The 24,689-nt window shown below is 53.6% G+C and overlaps 9 protein-coding genes across 9 annotated transcripts; 6 read left to right on the top strand and 3 right to left on the bottom strand.

Annotated features, from left to right (window-relative positions):
- Positions 1-572: 572 nt before the first annotated feature.
- AB675_10159 (Choline transport protein) lies at positions 573-2,262 on the bottom strand (the record flags this gene model as incomplete). Its single annotated transcript, XM_018138911.1, has 2 exons — positions 573-1,405; positions 1,473-2,262. The coding sequence occupies 2 exons, from the start codon at positions 2,260-2,262 to the stop codon at positions 573-575; spliced, it is 1,623 nt and encodes a 540-aa protein (XP_017995155.1).
- Positions 2,263-3,049: 787 nt separating this feature from the next.
- On the top strand, positions 3,050-4,753 carry AB675_10160 (Cyclohexanone 1,2-monooxygenase; the record flags this gene model as incomplete). The annotated part of the gene is made up of 1 exon (XM_018138913.1): positions 3,050-4,753. The coding sequence occupies one exon, from the start codon at positions 3,050-3,052 to the stop codon at positions 4,751-4,753; it is 1,704 nt and encodes a 567-aa protein (XP_017995158.1).
- Positions 4,754-5,388: 635 nt separating this feature from the next.
- Positions 5,389-7,478, top strand: AB675_10161 (uncharacterized protein; the record flags this gene model as incomplete). The annotated part of the gene is made up of 3 exons (XM_018138914.1): positions 5,389-5,401; positions 5,443-6,368; positions 6,429-7,478. 3 exons carry the CDS (start codon positions 5,389-5,391, stop codon positions 7,476-7,478), a joined length of 1,989 nt encoding a protein of 662 aa, XP_017995136.1.
- Positions 7,479-7,560: 82 nt separating this feature from the next.
- On the bottom strand, positions 7,561-8,451 carry AB675_10162 (Levodione; the record flags this gene model as incomplete). Its single annotated transcript, XM_018138915.1, has 4 exons — positions 7,561-7,745; positions 7,804-7,942; positions 8,000-8,377; positions 8,428-8,451. 4 exons carry the CDS (start codon positions 8,449-8,451, stop codon positions 7,561-7,563), a joined length of 726 nt encoding a protein of 241 aa, XP_017995139.1.
- Positions 8,452-9,379: 928 nt separating this feature from the next.
- Positions 9,380-10,901, top strand: AB675_10163 (L-pipecolate oxidase; the record flags this gene model as incomplete). Its single annotated transcript, XM_018138916.1, has 2 exons — positions 9,380-9,560; positions 9,613-10,901. 2 exons carry the CDS (start codon positions 9,380-9,382, stop codon positions 10,899-10,901), a joined length of 1,470 nt encoding a protein of 489 aa, XP_017995130.1.
- A 1,021-nt stretch (positions 10,902-11,922) lies between these two features.
- Positions 11,923-13,080, bottom strand: AB675_10164 (uncharacterized protein; the record flags this gene model as incomplete). Its single annotated transcript, XM_018138917.1, has 1 exon — positions 11,923-13,080. One exon carries the CDS (start codon positions 13,078-13,080, stop codon positions 11,923-11,925), a length of 1,158 nt encoding a protein of 385 aa, XP_017995131.1.
- Positions 13,081-13,762: 682 nt separating this feature from the next.
- Positions 13,763-21,737, top strand: AB675_10165 (Lovastatin diketide synthase LovF; the record flags this gene model as incomplete). Its single annotated transcript, XM_018138918.1, has 10 exons — positions 13,763-14,310; positions 14,361-15,541; positions 15,595-16,044; positions 16,103-16,342; positions 16,459-19,355; positions 19,409-19,687; positions 19,758-19,832; positions 19,893-20,233; positions 20,288-20,768; positions 20,823-21,737. The coding sequence occupies 10 exons, from the start codon at positions 13,763-13,765 to the stop codon at positions 21,735-21,737; spliced, it is 7,407 nt and encodes a 2,468-aa protein (XP_017995121.1).
- Positions 21,738-22,060: 323 nt separating this feature from the next.
- On the top strand, positions 22,061-22,942 carry AB675_10166 (3-oxoacyl-[acyl-carrier-protein] FabG; the record flags this gene model as incomplete). Its single annotated transcript, XM_018138919.1, has 1 exon — positions 22,061-22,942. The coding sequence occupies one exon, from the start codon at positions 22,061-22,063 to the stop codon at positions 22,940-22,942; it is 882 nt and encodes a 293-aa protein (XP_017995181.1).
- A 1,047-nt stretch (positions 22,943-23,989) lies between these two features.
- On the top strand, positions 23,990-24,601 carry AB675_10167 (uncharacterized protein; the record flags this gene model as incomplete). The annotated part of the gene is made up of 1 exon (XM_018138920.1): positions 23,990-24,601. One exon carries the CDS (start codon positions 23,990-23,992, stop codon positions 24,599-24,601), a length of 612 nt encoding a protein of 203 aa, XP_017995173.1.
- Positions 24,602-24,689: the final 88 nt, after the last annotated feature.

Here is a 24,689-nt window from a genome sequence, read left to right on the forward strand (position 1 = left end):
AGAGTGAACAGCCCTTGGAGGATTGTCTGAGTGCTCCTGGAAAATTGTTCGAGTGCCCTTCGAGGATTTTTCGAGTGCCCTTCGAGTATTGTTAGAGTGTGATGACGGACTGGCGTGAAGTCCGATCCGATCACATGGAGTCCCGAGACAGTCACCAAGCCAGGCCATGAGTCTTCAGAGCGACGGAGTATAGAACTGGTACACTAGACCAGATGGCGTAATCTTAGGCGGCTATACATGTGGATCTCGAAAGATTCGGTGCGCTGGATGTGGTGCTTTGTTTGTATCAGCCAATTATGTGGCAGCCAATCGGTCTGACTCCGTTGTCCCAGAGGTGATAAATGTGTGCTTCGAGGCGAGCTCTGGCAATAGTGGAAGGCTGCCTTTGGCAGAGGAGAATTGCCCGCCGTTCTCATCTATCACAGTTTGTGAAAGATCTCGTTTGACGCGCAGATTACAGTCCAGTATTTCTGGAACATGAGAACTTGAATCCCGGCTCGTTCACAAATCAAAGACCACACTGACAACTCTGATACATATATCCGAAAAATTACAGCTGACGCGCACAGCCTCTAGCTATTGCTCTTCAGATTCCCCTGGTCCGAACCTGTAGACTTGACAGCTTCACTACTCGTATCTGCCGATGATGATGCTGAGTGTGCCACGCCGTCAAGCACAACATTTGGACCAGTGAAGGTCTTGCGCTTTCCTAGGAACCAGCTGACCGTGATAAACAACAGAGCAGCAACAAAGATCACACTGACGTAGTTCATGCTGAGGGCTGTGGTTGGTATGACTGTAGGTACGCAGAACCAGAATGTGTACATGGCGATCCAGACGCTGGAGAAAGTGTTGCAGAAGAGGCCTGTCCACTTCCCTAGCGCGAATGGGCGAGCAGGCAAGACCTTATTACGCCCTCGAATGGCGACGATAGCCTGCGGGAGCGTGTATGTGATATTGAGACCCAAAATTGACACGGAGATGAATGCGTTGAATGCGGTTGTAGATCCACAGTAGATGGCGCCGTAGCAAACGGCGAAAACGCAAGTCAGGAGCGTTGCATTCATCGGCATCTGAAATCGAGTGCTGACCTGGCGGAATACACTGCTGAATGGTAGACCGTTGTCGCGCGCAAATGCCCATACAAGACGGCCTGATGTAGCATAGCACGAAATCGTGGCTGACAGGTATGCCAGCCATAGCCAGACCGTGAAGAACAGAGCGACCCCGTCGTTGCGAATAGCCTGGAAAAATACAGTCAAGTATGGCGTCGGGCTAGCCATCACAAGATCAAGATCCGAGACCGAGAACATGAACGCGATCGTCCAAACAAGGGACGTGAAAAGGCCAATCACCATTGTGAGGGCCATGGCTCGAGGGACGTTGACTCTTGGCCGAGGCATTTCTGGTCATTGTCAGTCAACCACTCATCCAGATTGCCATGCTTAACCACAGCGGAGTAGCCTGCTCACCTTCAGCAACGTGGGTCGCAGCGTCCGTGGCAATGAACGCAAACATTCCCTGTCCTACTCCGATCATGAATGCTGCCCCATCCGGCCATCCACTGTTGTTGTTCCATTTGGCAAAGACTGTCCGCCCTGATTGTTTGTTGTTGCTCCTCGCCAGCACGATAATTGTGCAGGCAGCAAATCCAATGCATGACAGCCAGAAGCAGACTATCTCCCCTTGCGGAAGCCACTTGGCGAATAGGATTATCACCGCTGTGGCGACGATTGTCAGAGCAACATAGATGAGGTAGATTTGCCACTGGGTGGCTATGAAGTCCGGGTGGTATACTGTTACCATGGCGGCAATCGCTTGGGCGCAGAAGATACAGGAGCCCGTGGCCAGCATCCACCATGCGAAGATGCTCATCCAGCCGATGGCATAGGAGATAGCGGCTCTGTATTTCGGCGGTGAGACCATGAACGCGAAATGATACTGGCCACCGGATGTAGGAAATGCGCTGGCCAACTCCGCGAGACCGAGAGTGATGATGCTAGTCATCACGAATCCGACGATCAGGCTGTAAACAACGCATGGCCCTCCGCCCGTGATCAGTGGGATCACAAACACGGCTGAGTATGCGATCCATGAGTTGGTGATGGTGAAGGCTAGAGACAACGTCGACAAGGCGCTGAATTGGCGTGGGAGTTCTCCAGTGTGGCCTTGCGCGCGTAGCTCCAATTCATCGACCGTCAAGTTCTCGGAGTTGGTCGTCTGAACCACTGCTGACTCTGTGGCCTTTGTCGATGTCAACATGGTGCGGCTTGAGCTTGACTGATTCTGAAGGAGAGATCCAGGACGCGAACTGGAAGACGTCCCGTCTTTGTAAGACTTCTCAAGTCCTTGCGATAAGTCCATTTCAGACGTCTAATCTGAGCCCGCGAATTGATTTCAGAGAGCCGTATCAAGGCTGAGGCATCCGATATCTGCGGGTCCAGGATGAGGTCCGGGGAAGCTTTGCCTCTAGCACGAATACTCTTAGCGTAAGCGGTCTTACTCTGCCGTTCAGAGGCCATTATCTTCGAGAGTGATGCGTGGTGACCAGGAGTCAACGTTCCCGGGTGAATTAGCGAGACTAACATCCTCCAGTCTGCTAGAGAGATCATGGTGTTGAGCTAGTGGGCGCTCCGTGGGTAGCGATGGTCGGCCAGGCCCAATCCCCGCACGAATCGCTCCACTGCACCCACCTTAGCGATTAGGACGCCTAGATCTACCTATTTAGGAATGTCGCCATGGAGGTCCTGAATCTCGTCGTCTCAGTGCAGGAATCTTTGGCGGTCTTTGGCGGCCGTTCGGACAACGGTGCAGGATGCGTTGAAGTGTGAAAACCCTGACGCGTGCACACCAAAGCTCAGCGAGGAACGCTGGAGAAATGCAGCCGTACTCCGCATCGCAGGACAGACATAGCATCACGATAGAATGGCGCTTATAAGTAAGCATTAGACTCTAAGGGCATGGAGAGAGTGCTATGCAGACATTCGAACAATATCAGATAGTCTCTCCGTACCGCTGGAAAGACGACTCGCTCACGGACGTGACCACGATGGGGGCCCATGAGATCACAGAGCTCGATGCTCTGGTCGTTGGTGCTGGCTTTGCTGGCATCTACCAGTTGTACTCGCTTCGCAAGCTAGGATATAAGGTGCGGGCGATAGATAAAGCCGCAGGCGTCGGAGGGACCTGGTACTGGAATCGCTATCCGGGTGCAATGAGCGACAGCGAGTCTTATGTCTACCGATTCACCTGGGACAGGGAGGATCTCAGGACATACGAATGGAAGAATCGTTACCTCCAAGGCCCGGAAATCCGTCAATACCTCGAGCATGTGGTGGACAGACACGACTTGCAGAAATATATCCAACTTGACACCGAATTGAAAGCTGCAGACTGGGATGCCGAGCGTGGGAAGTGGGTAGTGACCACCTCGAAAGGGGTCTATGTCGTCCAATATCTGATCACAGCCCTAGGACTGCTGTCGACTGCAAAACTGCCAGACATTCCCGGGCTCAATGACTTCAAGGGAGACATCTGTCACAGCTCGCGATGGCCCGACAACTTCGACCTCAGTGGCAGACACGTCGGCGTTATCGGCAATGGATCGACCGGAGTGCAGATCATAACTGCAATTGCTGATAAGGTCGGGTCCCTGGTCAGCTTCCAAAGGTCTCCTCAGTACAGTGTACCTAGTGGCGACGGCCCAGTAACACCCGAGTACCGCCAAGCGATAAATGAGAAGTACGATGAGATCGTAGACAGCCTGCCAAAGACAGCAACCTGTTTCGGATTTTCCGAGTCGACCACACCATATGCCTCCTTCGCTCCAGAGAAACGTCAAGAAGTGTTTGAGAGCCTTTGGCAACATGGCAACGGGTTCTGGTTCACGTTCGGCGCGTTTTCTGATATTACGGCCAATAAGGAAGCCAACGACGCAGCCTGTCAATTTGTGAAGTCAAAGATTGCTCAGATCGTGAAAGACCCAGAAAAGGCAAAGAAGCTGATGCCACAGGAGCCATATGCGCGTCGACCCTTGTGCGACGGCGGGTACTACAACAAATTCAATCGCGACAATGTCGACATTGTGAATCTGCGCGACACTCCGATTGAGCGCGTCAGTGAGACTGGTGTGACGACTTCGGATGGCAAATTCTATAAGATAGACACTTTGATCTTGGCCACCGGATTCGACGCGGTTGAAGGTTCCTATAACAGAACACAAATTCGCGGAAGGTCTGGGACGTCATTAGCAGAACACTGGAAAAAAGGACCAACGAGCTATCTTGGTTGCTTCGTGCCTGGCTTCCCAAACCTCCTACTGATCAGCGGTCCGCAAGGACCTTTTGCCAATGCCCCGCCGAATATTGAGACACAAGTCAGGCTCAATAACGAACTCATACAGCGAGCCGAGAGCCTGAGAGTGACTGGAGCGAATGCTGTCATTGAGGCAATGCCCGAAGCTGAAGCAGACTGGGGTGAGCATTGCAACGAAATTGCTCAAGGCACGCTATTCCCATCCATCCCATCTTGGATCTTCGCCAATGTCCCGGGATCGGGACTTGTGACCCGATTCTATATGAACGGCGTTGCCAACTTCATCGCCATATTGCAGCGCATAGCAGCAGCAGGCTACGACGGCTTCGCTGCGCCCTTAGGAAATGGGCGCAAGGAGCTGTATCTCAGCTCTTCGAAAACCACGAGTCAGGAAAAGAGTGGGATGAAAGCAAGTACCATTGAGGTCGGCGTGATATGAGCACCGAACCAGCGACGACGGCCGTAATTGGTCTAGGACCGAAGCAATTGCAAAATTGAAAAGAGATGGACGTTGTAGAGCTTGACGCGTGACACATGCCTCGGAATGCGAATGCACACAGCTGACGCAAGGCTGTCCATCAGCTTTCCGTGCTTGCCAAATGTCACCTTGCTCAAATATTAAAGTAGTCAATCGTGGATTCATCGATAGAAAGTCTCTGCATCTGTCCCGGCACGCGATGACAAGAGCGCATCGCCGCGCTTAGTTTCGTGCAGAAATGATGCGTGTTGCACGGCCACACTTTCTGCAGGCTAGGCCGGAACATTGGCCAAGCGGGCGGGGATCTACGCTCTTGGGCCGAGATTGGGCGCGCCGATCGAGTCCTGCGAGTTCATGCTCCTCGCTTCAGCTATCAGCAGTCCCTGCATCCCGACGTACACGTTCCCCTGCCTCTGAGTATCTCCTGGTTGTGTCTTCCGCGCAAGTTGCAGGACTCATGCGTACTTAAGGACTGCCGGCATCAGTGATGCATGTACGGAGCGCCTAGCGGCAATGGGGTTTCGGTCAAGAGGTACGTCCCAAGACGTCTCGTAGGTGATCTACTAACATGGTACACTTCAAGCTGGGTGTCCAAGATGTCGCTCTTTGGTACGTCTCCTTCGATCAGTGTCTGACGACCCGCTAACAAGCCAAGAAAATCAAGTGTGATGAGGCGAAACCAGAATGCAAGCAGTGCTTGAAGCGCAAGGTCTTGTGTCCTGGATATAAACGTGATCTTAAATGGAGCAACAAGCACGAAATCTTCAGCTCTTCGCCTGCAACCGTTCATGCCTCAAGACTTCCGGCGGGAAGTCCTCCATCCAGTGCAACAACGTTGGGTGATTCAGGCTTGCTTGTCGGAACTTTTCAATCCTCAGGCTCTGGTCAGGCCCGGTCTCTCGGAGCAACACTCGTGCAATCCTCAGCTACGGAAGTCGTATCTCCATCCCAGACAGTGCAGCGGCATCCTTATGATACTGGTTCGGTCGCGTTGTCGATTGGTACGAACGACTTCGACACCGAAAATGATCGAACAACGACAGAAATCCTGCGAGAAGATCTTCGTGAGTTCTTTGCGACTCATGATCCAATGACACTGCTAGAGCAGCGCAATCGATTGCGGGCGCTTAGCAGCTCGGCGGCGAGCTCCGCCACACCGTCTTCGCTTTCGCATGTCCTGGACGACCGCGAGGCAGCGACGTCGCAAGGCAGTGAGTTCAATCAGGCATTGGTTCAGTACTTCTTCGATTATGTGTCTTTGATCCATACGGTACTCGACGATACCGCTGAGCCGTTCAAAGCTCTCGTTCGTCGGTATTTGAGTACATCCACCCTGCTCCATAAGAGCGTTGTCTGCATGGCGGCAGCACACTGCTTCCGAGGCGAAGAGACCATGCTTCCATTGGTCGAGTGCCACACCGCTGCGGTACGATCACTGTCCACAGCAGTAGCCGAGATCGAATCAGTGCTGGACCAATCGACAGGATCTCCCCGAGCGTCCGCGTTAGAGAATGTGACTATGCTTCGCAAGCTGGAAGAAACGCTGTTGGCATCGATCATCCTGGGATTCTGCGCTGTGAGTCTGCCAGACATTCCATACGGCATACATGCAACGTACTGAGCTGACATTGGATAGCCTTGGGCCGATCCTCGGGATCTTGGCCTCCCACATCTTCGCGGGGCGAGGAAACTTTGCGAGTATCTCATCAACCACGTCACATCTGATGGCAAGGCTCCGGAAAGGGCACTAGCGAACACAGATCATCATTTCCTGATCGGCTCGATGGCTTATTGGGAAGCATGTATGTCTTTCGTTGTCGATCAGCCGAAGAACGCACTACAATACCTCGCACCTTTCGGCCAGACTACTGAGATGACCTATATCCATATGCTGTGTGGAATTAGCCTGCCTCTATTCGTCATACTGGGCAATGTTGGTGTCTGCGTCCGCCAAAACAGAGCACTGAGGAAAATGGTCGATGTTGGCTGGAAAGACAGGAATGGATTTCATCTGCTTGCCTCCGAAGTGGAGCAGGATGCGCTGGAACTCGCCAAGCAGGCCTTCAACTACAAGATTCCTACGGAAGCGAGCTTTGACCAAAAAGCGCTCGGTCCATCTGTGTGTCGGCAGGTGAAAGCCTTCGCTCAGATGTGCAAGTTTGCCATCTTGCTCGAGTTACAACGCAACTTTCCTGGTCTCATGCAGCCTAAGAGCACTTACGGTGATAACACTAGCTCAGGAGCACGTGTGTACTCTCCGTCATTCGAGCTACTTCGACGAAATCACGAGTTGGCAGGAGCGATGCTCGTCTACGCGGAACAGATCCCGGAAGGATCGACTTGTGGCTTGTATCAAACGATACTATTGATCATCTGCGGGAGCGCGCTGAGGACGTCCAGTAAACCGCCGGTGATGTTCTCGGATGAACCAACATTACACGATCAACTGGGTGCGGAGCTGCTCTCAACGTCAGCACGCTTAGACGAGATTGAGAAACGCCGTGCGTTCATTCGCCGACGTTTGCGGTCCAATTGTGCTTCATTCGGGCTTGGGCAGGTCTACTCTCGGGCAGAGCTACTTCTGGAGCATATCTGGGGAGAGTTCGATGCTGGTACAATCGCTCTGGACGCGCGTCACTGGGTCGATATCATGGCAGATCACAAGCTTGAAACGTTCTTCGGCTAGGTTCCTATCGGCGACACCCCGAGATGTTAGGGTGACGGTGGATTCACTGGAGTCACTGGTCTCTCTCGTCCGTGCCAGTAACTTAGCAGATCCATCCGCCGTCCACATTCCAGACAGCTCCGGTCACGAAGCTTGCCTCGTCGGAAAGCAAGAACGCAGCAACGCGAATGATCTCCTTGGGGTCGGCTTTCCTTTTCTGGATTTGGGCCTTGATCTCATCCGAGTTCTCGAGGGTATCATTAGCCATCATCGGAGTGTCGGTACAGCCTGTCCAGTCAGTCAGTCTATTCGCGCACCATGAAGACTCGCATAGCAGATGACATACCTGGGGCAACACAATTGATGCGGATTCCTACGTGCTCCTTTGCTGCGCTACGGCTCAAACCGATAACAGCATGTTTACTGGCGCAATAAGCCGTGAACGTTGGCCAGCCAATCTGACCTTCACTGCTTGCAGCTGAAACCTGTGATGTCGTCAGCGGCTAGAGTCTGAAGGACCCCGAGAGACCAATACTACTCACGATTGAAGCGCCATCCTTCATGACACGGAGCTGGGCACGAATGCAGTTGAAAACGCCAGTGGAGTTAACATCCATCACAAAGTTCCAATCCTCATCCGACATGTCGACCGTCGGATTGACTCTGATGACGCCAGCCCAGTTAGCAGCGCCATCAAGCTTCCCATACTTCTCGACAGTCTTGGAAATCCAGGAGTTGACCTCAGCGCTCTTCCGTACGTCGACCTTGGTTGCAATGTGCTCCGAAGAATTATTCAGAGACTTGATGGTGTCCTGAAGCCCGGCCTCATTCACATCGGCGAGCGATACAAGTGCTCCTCGCTCGGCCAACAGCGTTGCAAGCGCCCTACCCTGGCCAGATCCTCCGCCTGTGATTGCGATCTAGGGATTCGTCAGTCCATCGACGAGACGAGAGTATCACTGAAACATACCACTTTGCCCTTGAAGTCCGACATCATACACAATTGAAGCTGAGATCAAGGTCTTTCGGTCTCGTCTTTGTCACAAGCGCTGTACTGGAAGGTGGAAAGGATCATCTGATACTGAAATCGAGCACACGGATCCGTGAAAGGATCTGGTTGACTTTTGAGAATGCTTTGTTGTCCTCAAACTAAATTGTGCCCACAACACCTCGGTGGATCACCGCAGAAATCCAATGTGCCTGATGTCGAGTGTCTGTCCTCCAGTGACACACCACTATCATGAACATTCCTGAGGGTGATGGTCCCGCGGAACGTCCTCCTACGACGATGTGGAGGCGACACGCTGGCATTTCTCCGACAAAAATAGAGGGCCAGTGGTAGATTGCTCTTCTCGGCAGCCATAGGCGTGCTACAGAGTTACGGTTCACTGAATCTGGCATTCAGCGACGCACTGCTGAATCCGGGTTCCACGCTTTGACACGGTGCACCACAGTGGGAGATATTCGTTATCTTTGGAGAAGCACGAGTTGCAGCTCAGGAGGATGTCCGAAACTCAGTAAGACCAGCCAAACCCTCCTGAACCGAGGCCGCCGCTCCGCCAAGCATTTCAAAAGCCCGCGTAAGCTAACTTGAAGTGGCATATCTTGCCGTGCCTGAACTGGTGTATCTTGTGAATTGTGAACTCTATGGCTTGTCTGTGGCTCACAGTCAATGTATGCTGGGGGAAAGACCATGCCACAAGGCGGGTGCTGATATGCATAGCGAACACCAGTGTGGCCTGCGATGGCCCTGGTCGCTCAGGCTCCAAACCACGGTCCGCGTCGAAGTCGCTGCCCTCTGACGGATCACCGTCGCTCAAAACTACATCTAGTGCTGAGAACTTGTGTCGCGGAGTTGGCAGAGGTCGTATAGACTATTGTGCGTGGCTTGAGTTACGACTCTAGTTGAGCATCCCACCATCATGGGAGGACGCCAATTGAAGCACTCCGACGCCATCGTCATCGTCGGCGCCGGAGCGTTTGGTCTGAGCACTGCACTTCACCTGGCACTTCGAGGCTATAGGAATGTGACCGTGTTGGACAAGCATGAATATGACAACAGTGGCTATGACTACCGATCGGGAGCAGATTCGGCGTCGTCCGGTGCGAAAGCAAGCTCTTCCCAGTCATGCTCTACTGACTTGAGCTGATACAGATATGAACAAAATCATTCGTTCTGCGTACGGCTCCCAGGTTGAGTATCAAGATCTGTCCAAGGAGGCAATCGAGTGGTGGACTGCATGGAACCGCGAGATCAAGGCTGGCAAGGATCTTGCCCCAGGACTCAGTACAAATGACAGAGTCTACATCAACAATGGAACGCTTTGCTTCACTGATCAGCTTGAGCTAGCACCTTTCGAGGTCGAAACAATACGGAACATGAAGGCTGCTGGCCTGGGTGAGACTCAGCTCGTCACTATGAACCCCGAGGACAACGCATCTGCCCAGCGCAGAGGTCTTGGATACGCGATGGATCCCTTTCGGCGTCGTGCAAGGAACAAACCCAATGTTGGCGTACTCGACACTACCGGTGGGGTGGTCGTGGCGGACAAAGCTTGCCGTTTCGCACTTCACAAGGCCAGAAGGCTGGGCGTCAAGTTCATCTTCCATCCGCAAGCAGGCGCATTCGAGTCATACTGGCACGATGAGCAAGGCAACGTGGTCGGCGTCAAGACCCAGAGTGGCGAGAAACATCCAGCCAAAAAGGTAGTAATGGCGTGCGGCGGCTGGACTCCGACGCTTGTGCCTGAACTCGACGGCCTGTGCGAGACTACAGCGGGCTCGGTCATCATGCTGCAGATACCACCGAACTCACATCTGCGTGAGCGCTTCGCGCCCGACAAATTTCCTAGCTGGATGTGGAAGCTCTGGGATGGCGCCGAAGGCGGCCTCTACGGTTTCCCTGTCGATGATCGAGGAATGATGAAAATTGGCTATCGAGGCACAAAATACACCAACCCGCAACTGCAACAGGATGGCAAACTGCGCAGTGTTCCAATCACGAGATACACACCAGGAGATAAAGTCACTCAGCTCCCTCGAAAATCGATGCAGATCTTCAAGCACTTCCTAAACGAGTATCTACCTGAACTTGCGGAGAATGGCATCGATATTGAGCTCACTCGGCTGTGTTGGTACACTGACTCCTTCGACAATCACTACGTTGTTGATGATCTACCCGGGCAGAATACCGTCATGGTGGCTACAGGCGGCTGCGGGCACGCATTCAAGTATCTGCCGATCTTGGGCAAGTGGGTCGTGGACATTATGGAGGGCGTGGAGATGGATCGCACACTGGTGAAGAAGTGGGCATGGAGGTCGTTGCCGGAGGGAGAGAAGCCTTTCAATGTCTTGATGCAAGGCAACGACAGCCCGAATGCCTTCAAGAATGTCTCGTGGACAAAGGACAGTGATTTGAAATTGGGGAGCCAGCCGAAGCTGTGATGAGAACGCCCCATAGATTATTCGCACTCAGGCTGTCCAACTCCCAGTTCAGAGCGTTGAAAAGCAATGGACATGACATTACAAAAGAAGGCCCCCTGTCCGGACACGCCGTAAAACATTCCATAAGCAGGTTCCTTTCAGCCAGGGTCTCGCAGGACCCGATGCAGTGGAACCTCAATCTTCGGCGTCCCATGAACGACCTCAGCTCTTGGCATAGTAATCGTCTTGGCAGGTTCCCCGGCGGAAAGCGTCCCTGACGCCCCATAATCTACATGACCACTCGAATCGTATCTTATGGCGGCGATTCAGTCAACGATGCCGTGCCCTAAGCATGGAAACTGACGGGACATGCAAATCGCGAGCTCAGCCGCCATTACTCTCACGTAGCAGACTTTCATCGCCCATCGTCCACGGCACCATCACTGAGATGCCTGAATCTCTGCGAAGCAGACTCTGGAGTATCGCGATAATTGTCTTAGCTTTCGTGAGCCTCCCGCTCGTCCTCCAGATGTATAGCAGGACGACCCACCCAGTCCTTGTGATCAAGTCGCAATCAATGTATCCGGCTTTCTCTCGTGGCGATATCGTGATACTCTCTAATCGAACATCTGAGCTACGCGTCGGCGACATCCCTGCGGTGTGGTTTCGGGAGCGAGACGAGCCGATGATACATCGCATAGTCAATGTCTGGACGGACGATGGCAATGGAGGTTCCGCTGGGCGAAGTCAAGCGTTTCTTACGAAGGGTGATAACAACGAGGTCGATGATGTGGTCCTGTATCCTAGTGGAAGGTTGTCAGTGCACAGGAGAGAGGTGATCGGAATGGCTGTGGGTGTCCTGCCTGGGCTTGGCTGGCCGGCATTGTGGCTGCGTGAGATATGGTGGGCTAGGTGGGCGGCAGTTGGGGCGTTTTCTCTTTGGAATGTAGCTGCTTATCTATCTTGATGAAGCTCACCAGGACACTTCTGAAGGATCATGATCATGCAGGGAAGGAGATCAATGGCGATAGGTCCTATCGTGCTACGGCATACACTGCGCCTTAGCAGATTGCCACCAGCTAATGCTCTGCGACAAGATCGTCCAAGTCCATACGCAGCCAAGGAATCGCTGTATCCGTGACATTTGGAGCCGTGTGCTCTTTCCAACCATTCCTAACAACTCTTCCAGTGCCATGACGACCGCCTGAAGGATGAACCAAGCAACATCCGTCCACCAGCCGCAGCGGAAGCCCATGAGCCAACTCGTCAGACCGTGGCAACAGCCCGACAACGCGAATACCAAGATCGGAGTGAGCCGTCGGCCATATGCGGAGCGTCTGTCAATCTTGAGACCGGCCAACAGCACCGATGACCACGCAAGAAAGGTCCTCGCAACCAACCGATGCCAATACGACCCCCAAAAATTGCGGACGGAAGTCACATCGGTCAAACTGCCCCATATCAACGGCCACTCCTCAGGAGTATCGAGTCCGAGCACGCCAACTGCACAGACTGCGAACAGCGAGTGGAATCCGTTGTTGAAGAGGAATGTCGAAAGGATGAACTCCAGAGTCATGTATAGATCGAGGACTACTTTCTGCAACGCCGTTCCTGACGCGTGCGACAGGTTTCTGGTCGCTGAATGCAATATGTTCAAAATCGTTGTTGCAATGCTGTGTGAGTTGGTCTCGTAGATGTACAGAGCGGCAAAGCAGAGACACATGCGAAGGATTCGGTACTTTAAGAAAGATAATATCGATGCTTCCTCCGGACTCTTCGTGGTGCCAGTGGTGCCACGTTCCTTTCCGTTGACAAAAGCCTTCCGCTGGTGTTCAAGACTCCGCTGGCCGATCCTGCGAACATCGAACAGCAGCTTGCCGACCTCAGACCAAACGAGCTCCTGGCGGCCAGTGCACAATGTGCCTGCTTCGATGAACAGCAATGCAAGCACATGCAAAACCCATACAAGCAGGAACAAACTGAAGCCACTTTGCAGGGTTGGGCTTGAGGTCAGTTCTGGGATGCCGATCCATGATCTCCAGACAAAAGCAACAATGAGTCCTGCCCACAGTCGCCGTAGCTGTGCGAACGGGAGCTTGAAGGCCAGTGCGGTCAAAGAGAGCGCCGCGAGGAAGTGTAGAACTGGATGAAATGGCATGGCGCTTTCGGAAGCGAACCGTAGGAACGGATCAAGACTCATTGTGCTGTCGAATGGGGTATCTTGACACTGGGCACGACAGGTGTGTATCGCTATAGTGAGCTGCTGCCTGCTACTGGTTTCTTTGGTGATATGCCGCTTCCTTTGAGAGAGGTGTGCTGGCCGCGGTCCGAATGCATGATCGTTCAACAGCAAAAGTGTAATGTAATATCGAACGAGCCTTTGCCCATTTCGTTCCTGACTTGAATGTAATTCTCATCACAAATGATGACAACGTGTATAATTAGCACCTCTGCTTCGCGTGCTTCAGCTCTTTCATCTTGCATGCAAGCGTGAAGCTTGTACGTGCACGGTGATCTCGCAAGTCACCTGCAGCCGCATGAAACCCTAATGCTAGGTCCCCGAGCCAAGCACTTCTTAAGCGGAATCCCGAGGTCTTCCTGTACGCCATAAGCTGACTGCCTTGGCGCTTAGGCGAGCTGCCTGGAGCGCCACAACTATACCGGTATCGTACGTGACCGTCAGCATTGTAACAGAGGTAACGTATCCTCGATTGGAAGGGTCCAGGATTCTATTTCGATCGATGCAAGATGGATTTTCGGGAAGGCCCTGGCATTAGCATGAGCATTGGCACGAGAGTACGAAGTCCAACTTCACAACAGACTCATCTCTGGATCCGGGACACTCGACGACATTACCATTGCTAGACCTCACCATACTCACCATGCCCAGCGCGAAAGACACTTCTGCTGGCGACAGCCGACCGCAACCATCATTTTACGAGCCACTCGCCATTGTGGGGTTGGCATGTCGACTTCCAGGAAACATCAACAGTCCATCGCAATTCTGGGAACTGCTCAAACAAGGAAAGGATGCACGCGGACCCATTCCAGAGAGTCGCTACGCATCAGCGAGCTTCGACGACCATCGGAGACGTACCACTGGTCCAGCCACCACACCTGAAGGGTACTTTTTGGGACACGACCTCGAGCATTTCGATGCAGAATGCTTCTCCATGAACCGCACCGAGGCAGCACATTTGGACCCAGTGCAAAGACAACTGCTGGAGATCACCCAGGAATGTCTAGATAGCGCGGATGTGAGTGACTCGTCAGGTCGGAAGATCGGCTGTTTCGTAGGCACGTTTGGCGAAGACTGGCAGGATCTCAGAAGGAAGGACACTCTTGACCATGGACCATATCGGATGATTGGGTCGTCCGACTTTGCTGCCAGCAATCGCATATCTTTCGAGTATGACTTCAGAGGACCAAGGTGAGACTTACCATTTTGGTTGACATCAAGACCTACTGATGACTTCGCAGTGTGACTTACCGAACAGCATGCTCGGCATCAATGGTTGCTCTCCATTCGGCGTGTCAAGCACTGCAGATGCAAGACTGCGACGCAGCACTCGTCGCTGCCGCAAATCTTATCTTCTCCCCAACTAATACATCTGGTCTCGCAGACCTAGGAGCTCTGGCCCCGGACGGATCTAGCAAGACCTTTGATGCCTCGGCTTCAGGTTATGCTCGAGCTGAAGCCGTGAGCGCACTGTATGTCAAACGCCTTGACGATGCCATGAGAGACGGCGATCATATTCGCGCGGTGATCAGGGCCACTGCATCGAATTCCGACGGGCGTAGTTCAGCATTCGCAAATCCCAACCCGGACGCTCACGTAGAGCTGATGAGGTCCGCATATGCAGCAAGCGGTCTTGCGCCACAAGATACAGCCTTCGTTGAGATGCATGGGACTGGGACTGCCGTGGGCGATCCATTGGAGGCGGAGGCTGTGGCCCGGGTCTTTGGCGGCAGTCAAACCTATATCGGCTCCGTCAAGCCAAACGTAGGGCACGCCGAGGGGGCTTCGGGCCTGACGAGCATTTTCAAGGCGGTCCTGGCGCTCGAGCACGGTGTCATACCACCTAACATCAAGTTCAATCTACCGAATCCGAAGATACGGTTTGGCGAAGCTGGACTGATCGTGCCTGTGGCACCGACCCCTTGGCCAGCACATAAAGCCAGGCGAGTGAGTGTCAACTCTTTTGGGCTGGGAGGGAGCAATGCTCATGCCATCATCGAGTCTTGGTCTTCCAACAGCAATGGTGCATTGAACACTGCCGAGCCATCGACTGGCTCACATCTGATAGCATTTAGTGCTTTCCGAGACGAGTCCTTGAAGCAAATGATCGACCAGACAAGGGAGTATGTCTCGAAGAACGCGGACTCGGATGTGAATGTTGCCTACACGATGAACACCAGGAGACAGCATCGCAGAAAACGAGGCTTCACCATTTGTCGTGACGGTCAACTGATCCACACACATATGGCTCCGGAAACGTTGACGAACCCAAGGGTCGTGTTCGTGTTCACAGGGCAAGGCGCGCTGTCCTTAGGTGCCGGAGCACAGCTAGCAGAACGATATCCATCTTTTGACGCAGATCTTGTGAGCATGGATCGTACGCTGCAGGCAACATCGGAGCCTCCTTCGTGGTGTTTACGCAGTGAGTTCTGCCTTCGCCCCTTTCCGAGAGCGTACTGACGAGAAATCTCCTAGAAATGGTTCGAGATCGATCCGGGCACGTTGCGAAAATTACAGGAGTAATCTCGCAGCCGTTGTGCATTGCCGTGCAGATTGCGCTCGTCAACCTGCTAGAATCCTGGGGCACCAGGCCTGATGCAGTAGTAGGACACTCTAGCGGAGAGATCGTTGCAGCTTATGCCAGCGGCGCTTTGAACATGAAAGAGGCTATCTTGATGGCTTTCTGGCGTGGTCAGAGTCTCCCAGTAAGACAATCTGATGGCTCAATGGCGGCCGTGGAGATGAGCGAGGAAGACGTTCAGCCATATTTGAGTGAGCGTGTATGTGTTGCCTGTGTCAACAGTCCCAGCAATGTGACACTTTCGGGAGACAAAACTGCATTGGCGAAACTTGTAGCGAAGCTGAAGCAGGAGAAACCGACTCTCTTCGCTAGGACGCTGCCTGTTGATCATGCTTACCATTCTCGTAAGTTGTTGATGGGACTGCTTATACCGCAAGACTTCGGTTGACACTGCTGTCACAGATCACATGGAGGCGGCTGCCGAAGTGTACGCCAAGAAGCTGGGAAGCGAGATCCGGCCGAAGAAGCGCAGCGTTCCCTTCTACTCAACAGTGCACGGCAGGTTGTTGAGGCCAGAAGAGCATCTCGACGCCACGTACTGGACCAAGAATGTGGTACAGGCAGTTTTGTTTGCTCCAGCAGTAGCACCGATCCTCAAGGACCAGACGCGGCCGACAGTGTTCATTGAAATTGGACCTCACAGTGCTCTCCGAGGACCTCTCCGACAGTGCATACAAAAAGCGAATGTCAATAACGCAACTTACATCCCCACCTTGGTGCGCCACGAAGACAGCAGGAATGTCTGCTGAAGACCGCAGGGACGTTGTTCAGTCTCGGTATGCCAGTCGACCTCGAGACTCTCACACCGCATGGACGACACTTGCACGACCTTCCCAGCTACCCTTGGCACAGAGAGAGGCTCTGGAACGAGAGTCGCATCTCGCGTCAATGGAGGATGAGGCCATTCCCGCGACACGAGCTTCTTGGTGTACCAATTCTGGAGAACAATGAGCTCGAGCCGACGTGGCGCAACGTCTTGCGCGTCAACGAGGTTCCATGGATAGCGGATCACCAGATTGATGCGAATATCGTCTTCCCGGGGGCCGGGTACATCGCGATGGTCGGCGAGTGCATGCGCCAGCTTGCAGGAGGGAACAGCGATGCGTACACGGTCAAGGACGTGAGCATCAAGAATGCACTGGTAGTGCACGAGAACCAGTCAGCTGAGCTGATCACGTCTTTGAAGCCCTTTTCGTGGTCAAAGAATCAACCTTCCTCGGGGTGGGAGTTCTGCATCTCGTCTTACCAAAACTCGCGCTGGACGCTGCACTGTACCGGTACGGTTCGGGAAGGGTTCGTCGAGAAGAGAGGGTCTGTACACTCGCAACGTTATACGAGGGTGGTCGATGAACAGCGACTTTATCGAACAATGGCCAAAAGTGGACTCAAGTATGGACCTTGCTTCGCCACACTACGCAACATCAGTGCAGATGTACATGGCAAGCGTGCCGCTGCGTCGATAGCCACTGCAATTTCGTCCAGTGACCCTGGTTCAGCGCAGCCATACGCTGTACATCCAACAAGTATCGATGCGATGTTTCAGGCTTTAATGGTCGCCGATGTCAAAGGCCACCCGAGAGATCTCAGTGGTATCTGTGTTCCTGTTGCGATCGCTGAGATGAGCGTTCGACGCAACGGTGGAAAATCATCTACTCTTCACCTAAATGCTGATGTTGAGGCTCAGCGCAGTGAGTGGCAAGGTCTGCATGGCTCCTTTGATGCATTCAATGGAGCGAGCGATGGTGCACCAGTAGTCGCAGTACAAGCAAGAGGTGTGCAGCTTGCGCAAGTTGGGGAACCGGCCGCGTCGTCACGGTTCGAGTCGAATTACTCGTCAGCTGAATTGGCGTATCGACCTTGTCTAAGTCTCATGAAAGCTGAACAGCGAGCAAGTCTTTTGAGGCCAGAAGCTGACATTGCCGCGCTGCAAGACGAGCTTGAGCAATTGACCCTCGACATAATCCGCCAGAGAGCTACCTTGCTGCGCAACATCAAAGGCAAGACGCCATCTCTGGAGAGATACAGACAGTGGATTCTCTCAGTCGCCGACTTTGACAACCAGGACGACGAGGCAGGTTGGGTGACAGTCCAAGACTCTCTGGACACGTCCGCTGTGAGCCCTCCAGCATGCCAAAGAGACCATAGCCATTCTGCAGCGACCTTGATCTCCAGAGTCGGCAAGAACTTGATTGACATTATCGAGGGCCGATCGTCTTTGCTGGAGCATGTTCTGGACGAGACTCTGTTGGCAATGTACTACCAGTGGGGAGAAAGGTTCGACTATTCGAGATTCATACAGCTTTTCGCGCATGAGAATCCTGGCTGTCGCATCCTGGAGATTGGAGCTGGCACTGGTGGCACGGCTGCAAAGGTTCTTTCCCATCTGTACGCCGCCAGTCCGAGCAATCACCCGCTGTGTTCCGAATATGCGTACACCGATGTTTCCGAAGGATTCTTGACTACTGCGAAGGAGAGATTCGCGGAGCACGCATTTATGACGTACCGGACCTTCGACATCTCGCAGGACCCAGCTTCGCAGGGCATCAAACTGGCCGATTTCGACCTCGTCATTGCCGCAAACGTCGTTCATGCGACCGCGTTCCTACAAGGCAGTCTAGCCAATATCCGAAAAGTGATGAAGCCAGGCGCAACGCTCCTGCTACAGGAGCTATGCTCGCAGAAGAATTCCACTTCCTTCATCATGGGCGGCTTCGCGGGCTGGTGGCTCGGTGCGGAGGTCGGAGACGCTGAACGTATGACGAAGCCGTATGTCAGTCCTGAGAGGTGGGACCAAGAGCTTCGAGCCGCTGGCTTCGGGAATGGTGCCGAAAGTGTCGTGTTCGACAGCAAGAGTGAGGAGGCACAGCTCTGTGCGATGATATCAAGCCGCTTCCTTGGACACCAACAAGCTGAATCAAGGCTTCTTGCATCTCTTGTTGTGGCGCCAGACCATAACGACGAACTCATCCAAAACGTTAGCGAGGCATTGCAGCAGTCAGGATTTTCTGTTGCCGTTTCAGCTCTCGGAAGCGTCCCAACGGGCGACTATGTGGTGTCGCTGTTGGACATGGCACCTCAACGCTCGGTTGACAGCGCGCCATGGGCAGTCAGTGAGTCCAAAAGTGCAGAAGTCGACAGCTTCAGACAGCGCAAAGCTCTTATCGTCGGTCTCCGTGAACGACAGCGAATGGTATGGATCACCCCGGGATCGAGATCCACAAAATGGGATCCACGGCACTCGATGGTCCTAGGACTAGCTCGTACTTTACGCTTGGAAAGAGACATGGACTTCTCGATCCTGGAAGTCAACGATGATGAAGTGGCTGAGCTGTCGAAATGCTTGCCCGGCTTTTTGCAAGGTCAACGGCGACGACAGGACCGTGGCGATAAATTCTTGGATGAGACGTCGCGAGACTATGAGTACCGCCTTGAGAATGGGCATATTCACGTTGGTCGCTATCAGTGGCACTCGATAGAAGAAGCATTGGCCAGTGCAGCTTCACTGCCCAGCAATGACGAGGAAAATGTGAATCGCCTCGCTATCCGACAGCCCGGCGTCCTACAGAGTCTCGAATGGCAGAATCAAAAGCTACTGTCGCACATAGGACCGGATGAGGTCAAGGTCAAAGTTGCAGCGGTTGGGGTGAACTTCAGGGTAAGTCGTCGACCGCAACTTCGAGCAAAACAAGGCTGATCGAATGATTTCAGGACGTCTTGACCGCTATGGGCGTTATATCGAGCCCAAGCCTGGGCATTGAAGCTGCAGGCATAGTGACCGCGACTGGAGCAAATGTCGTAGATCTCTCCATAGGCGATCATGTTGCGGTGCTGACCGAAGGTGCCTTTGCGACTAGCCTCATCGTCTCGCGGTTGAGATGTGCAAAGCTGCCGGAGTATATCGCTTTCGAGCAGGCGGCATCGATCTACAGCGTGTTTTGCACAAACATGCTGGCTTTGCACTACGTTGCTAAGATCGATCGGGGCATGGTAAGCAGTCCCGACTCATCAGACTGTCGCAGATGTGTCCTGTATTGGCTGCTACTAATCCGTTTTCCAGACCATCATGATTCATTCCGCTTGTGGTGGCATCGGCCTGTCTGCAATTCGCTTATGCCAGAACGCCGGCGTTGAGGTATGCTTCCAGCTTTATCCATTTTCTAGCGAAGAACGTGCGCTGACTTGATAATGGCAGATCTTCGCGACCGTGGGGAGTGCGGAGAAGGCCGAATACCTACAGACCAGATTCGACATTCCAGCAGATCACATCTTTGGCTCGCGCAGTACATCTTTCAAAGATGATCTGCTCAGAGCCACAAATGGAAGAGGAGTTGACGTTGTCCTCAACTCGCTTTCCGGAGAGCTCCTGGACGCGTCCTGGGACTGCCTTGCCGAGTTTGGACTAATGCTAGAGCTGGGAAAACGCGACATGCAAGATGGAGGCGCGCTACGGATGGCCAACTTTTCGCAAAATCGTGGCTATCGTGGTGTCGATCTCGCACATGTCGTAGCTGAGCGGCCGGAGCTGTGTGCTAGGTGAGTAGCTTGAGGGCAGGACGGCAAGAGGTTTAGCTGACTGAGATGGGACAGCCTGATGAAAGACGTTACCAAGATACTCAATATGGGCCTCATTGAACCTCTCGCACCGATCAAGACTTATGAGGCCGCGGAGATCGAACAATGCTTCCGCTACTTCCAGAAGGGCGAGCACATGGGTAAGGTAGTGGTTACGATGCCCACGAACGTCAACGAAGCAAGCATTGTTCAGCCGACTCGAAGTCCTGGCGTAAGCTTCAGTGCCGATGCTGGCTACCTCCTGGTCGGTGGATTGGGAGGTCTAGGCCAGGCAGTTGCAGTATGGATGGCAGAGCATGGAGCACGCCACTTTGTTTTCATCTCTCGTACTGGGCGCTCCACTGCCACCGATGCGTTCTTCGAGGAGCTGAGTGCAATGGGCTGTGCTTTTGATATTGTGAAGGGAAGTGTGGTCGACCCTGAAGTTGTTTCCAATGTTGTCCGCATGTCGCGAAAGCCGATATCTGGGATCTTGCAGATGGCCATGGAGCTTCAGGTAAGTTCGAAACTTCTTTCTGTTGCGATTTGCGTGCCTAATGCTCGTCCTTAGGATGTTACTTTTGCCAATATGTCCGAGCAGGAGTGGCTCGCTGCCACAGAACCAAAGGTAACGGGCACGATGAATCTCCACAAAGCGTGCTTGACACTGCCGACGCCTCTTGACTTTTTCGTCATGTTCGCGTCGCAGAACGGCCTCCACGGGTGGCATGGCCAAAGCAACTATGCCGCTGCCAACACGTTCCTCGATGCCTTCGCGCAGTATCGGCGAAACCAAGGCCTTGCTGCTTCAGTCATCGACATTGGACCCGTCGAGGACATTGGCTTCGTGAGCGGACGCAAGGATGTCCAGTCCAAGATGGCTCCGCTGTTCAGATTCACGCCTGAGCATGAATTTCTGGCAGCACTCGAGCTGGCGATCATTCAATCGACGCCTACATCAACTTCTGCTCAGGTAATTCCTGGTTTTCATCCGAGATCCGTAGGCGGTGCAGGCAGGGCTCCTTGGTCAGGCGATGCCCGTTTCTCGGCATATCAGAACCTGGAGGATATCGAGAGGCGACGACAGGAGACTCGCTCTCCAGGTCAGGCGCACTCGACTTCGCGGTCTTCCAGCACAAGGATGGCAGCTTTGTCGAAACTTCTGGCGGCTCCGTTGATCGGTACCATGTCCCGCCAGGAGGCCTTTGACGTCGTAGCACAAGCCATCTTAGAGCGACTGTGCATCACTACGGGCATGGATCTGGAGCCATTGTTGTCGAGAGACAGCACTAGTATCGGCCTCGTCAAGATACAGGACGTTGGGATGGATTCACTAATCGCAATTGACTTCCAAAGCTGGTGGCGGCAGGTGTTTCGAGCCAAGATCTCGGTGCTCGAGATTATGGATCTTGGTACCATTGGGCGGCTCACTGAGCGAGCTCTCGACCTAGTCGAGGCGGCAGAAGGGGGAAGTCAGGCACTATAGTCTTGCGTACGTGTAATGAAGAACCTTGGAAGCGCGATGAGACCGCATGGTCACATTTGTGATCAGCAAGGTTCGCCTACCGGATTTAGCAGCTCTTATCACCTCGAGCTGGCCGTCCAGCCGAGGCGACTCTTCCCTCGGCTGTAGACGTCGTACGTACTTTGTCGCACTTTAAGGAGAGCACATGAGTTGACCATTCCAGGGCGTGATGCGGTCGGAGGCAGTACCAGTCAACCATCTGCATCATCAGTGGCATCGAGGTTGAGTCACCTGCCCGGGGCACCCACGTAGAACTACCCACAGCTTCGAATGAACCATCCGTCATGTCCGGCACACCAGACAAATACGCCCGCCAGGCACTCGACCGGCTCGACATCCTGCAGTCACACTTGACAAACGTTCCCGCCCCAGCCGGCAGACTAACAAAGCTCTCTCGGTCTCTTCAAGGCAAGAAAGCAATTGTCACGGGAGCCGCATCCGGTATGGGTCGCGAAACCGCGAAGATCCTTGCAGACGAAGGCGTTCAAGTCGCTGTCCTGGACCTCACGGACGCAGGAGTGACAGTCGTGGTTGACGAGATCAACAAAGTCCACCCTGGTCGAGCTCAGGGGTGGACCTGTGATGTCGCGGATCGGCAGCGCATCAAGGCTGTTTGCAAGGAAGTGATTGAGTCTTTTGGTGGTCAGCTGGATATCCTGATCAACAATGCGGGCATCTCACTCGGTGGCGGTGCATTTGATGATGACGAGTCCTTCGAGACGCGATGGGACAAGACTGTCGCCGTCAATCTGAACGCGCTCGTCATCTTTATTCGTGCATGCGTTCCTGCAATGCTAAAGAGCGAGGCCGCGCGGATCGTCAACATTGCGAGCACGGAGCACTTCGTCACGGGACCAGCGAACGCTGCGTACAGTGCCACAAAGAGTGCTGTCACTGGCCTGACAAGGAGCATGGCGGTTGAGCTGGGCAAGTATCAGAACATCACGGTAAACACCGTCTGTCCGGGGCCTATCATTACAGGCATGACGGCGCGGATTCCGCCGGAGTTGAAGGAGAGCTATGCGAAGAGACGGGTGCCGATGAGGAGGTATGCAGATCCCGAAGAGGTCGCGCAGGTCACAGTCAGTATTTGCCTGCCGGCTTCGTCGTATTTGCATGGGGCAACGATACCTGTGGACGGCGGAATGACTATCAGACATACATGATGGTACAGCAGAGTAATGACATGACATACCACCATGACACATGCTTGCTTGCAGATGTGGCCGTCGGGCAAATGATAGCTGGGTAGGGCTCGCAAGAGGGTAACACCGCCGGATACTACAGCCATCGTCCTGTTACCGTACAGAATCCGTGTCACACTAGGTGAGCATGCCATCTCCTGCAGTCCAGCGATATTGATAACCCACCGCCTGTTCCACTGCAAAAGTGCCAACAATCTGACAGGATTCGTGCCAAGCATGTGGCCGCCAAGCCCGACGGCATTAGAGATTTTGGACGACCGACGACCGACGGTCGTGTCCAGACCTCATCAGCTGCATCGTCTAGGGCCGCCACAGGCTTCAGGCTGTAATCCGATGGTAGACCGATCCCTCTCCGTCACCAAAGCGTCGTCGCATTTGATACAGGCTGCCCTTCTTTTTACTGTACAACCATTTGTTCGAATTGTGAACTAAGGGGGAAGCACGACATTCAACGTACACGGACACGTTGTATGGACTCAGCTACTGTGTGTGGAAAGATGGCGAACTTCTGGTGTACGAGGTGTGAAGCGAGCGCCATTCTTCACTCTATCGACGAGGGACAGCATATCCACGTCGTAATATCGGAATCCTGTCTTGATGCTAGACCCAGAGGACCAAGTGCGTCAGCTAAGCACACTCAAACGTAAGTCTAGCTGCCCAGATCGCGGTATTTGGGGTCCAGATTAGCGACAAATTCGGGACCACATCGCATCTCACTGGTGATGTCTAGATCAAAAATAGCACCGCTTGCTTACAGCAGGTCCTCCAGAAGCTGCCGACCATCACAACGGCCCAAGCACCTGGTAAGGAACCTCCACGAGCATACACTGCGTAAGTGTCACGAAGCGCAGTACAGCCAGAGCGTGCTATATAAGGCGAGTCCTCAAATTGGTCCCTGCCTTTCAATCACTGTACGGCAAATTCTATTTCCTTTCTTCTTCTCTTAGCTGTTGCCACACGCTTGCGGAGCATCCACTCATCAGTCAAGACACAGTTCAGCCAGCAAACATGTCTCCTTCATGTACAAGTATAACCGCTGCCGCGGCAATCGGCCTGCTCCTCTTCGCGCAGCCGTGCCCAGCGCCGCTGCTCGCAATACCCATTCTAGCTGGAGGTCTGAGCACTGGAATAGCGGCCGCTGGGCTTGCGACTGGCGTCGTCGGTGCCGGAGCAGCTGTTGGGTCCCTTATCAACGACATCAACAATAACGACAAGAAGAAACGCCAAGTCAACGACGCGACATCTATATGGGAGTCAATGAACTTGTGCGCCCAGTACATTACTACCAGTGGGCAGGTGACGGTGAGCTCTGGTCGCGGCATCATCCAAGCAGACAACTGCCCCGAGATCTGTGGCGATGCTATTGCGGCATATAACAGCGCACCTAGACTCGCTGAGATGGACAAAATGTTCGGCACTATACAATGGAACCGGGGCACGATTATTGTCGACACCAATGGCGTCAACGCAGGCCCGCCTGGCCAGCGAAATAGCAACAACCAAGGGTCTGGCAGAGGCTCAAATGACCGTAACCTGCTTGGGGACCTGGCCACCGGCAATCGCCAGGCTGCCGGTGCTGACATTGCTGGCGCCCGCGACGGTTTCAACTTCAAAGCATGAGTAATGGATACTGGTGGCCCACAGTTGGTCTGCGCCTCCATCTATCAGGAGTGCACTAACGTCGTTGGGACGAAGAGGGCCAAGGGCA

This window comes from Cyphellophora attinorum, assembly GCF_001299255.1.
Source record: "Cyphellophora attinorum strain CBS 131958 chromosome Unknown Contig43, whole genome shotgun sequence".
Taxonomy (NCBI): domain Eukaryota; kingdom Fungi; phylum Ascomycota; class Eurotiomycetes; order Chaetothyriales; family Cyphellophoraceae; genus Cyphellophora; species Cyphellophora attinorum.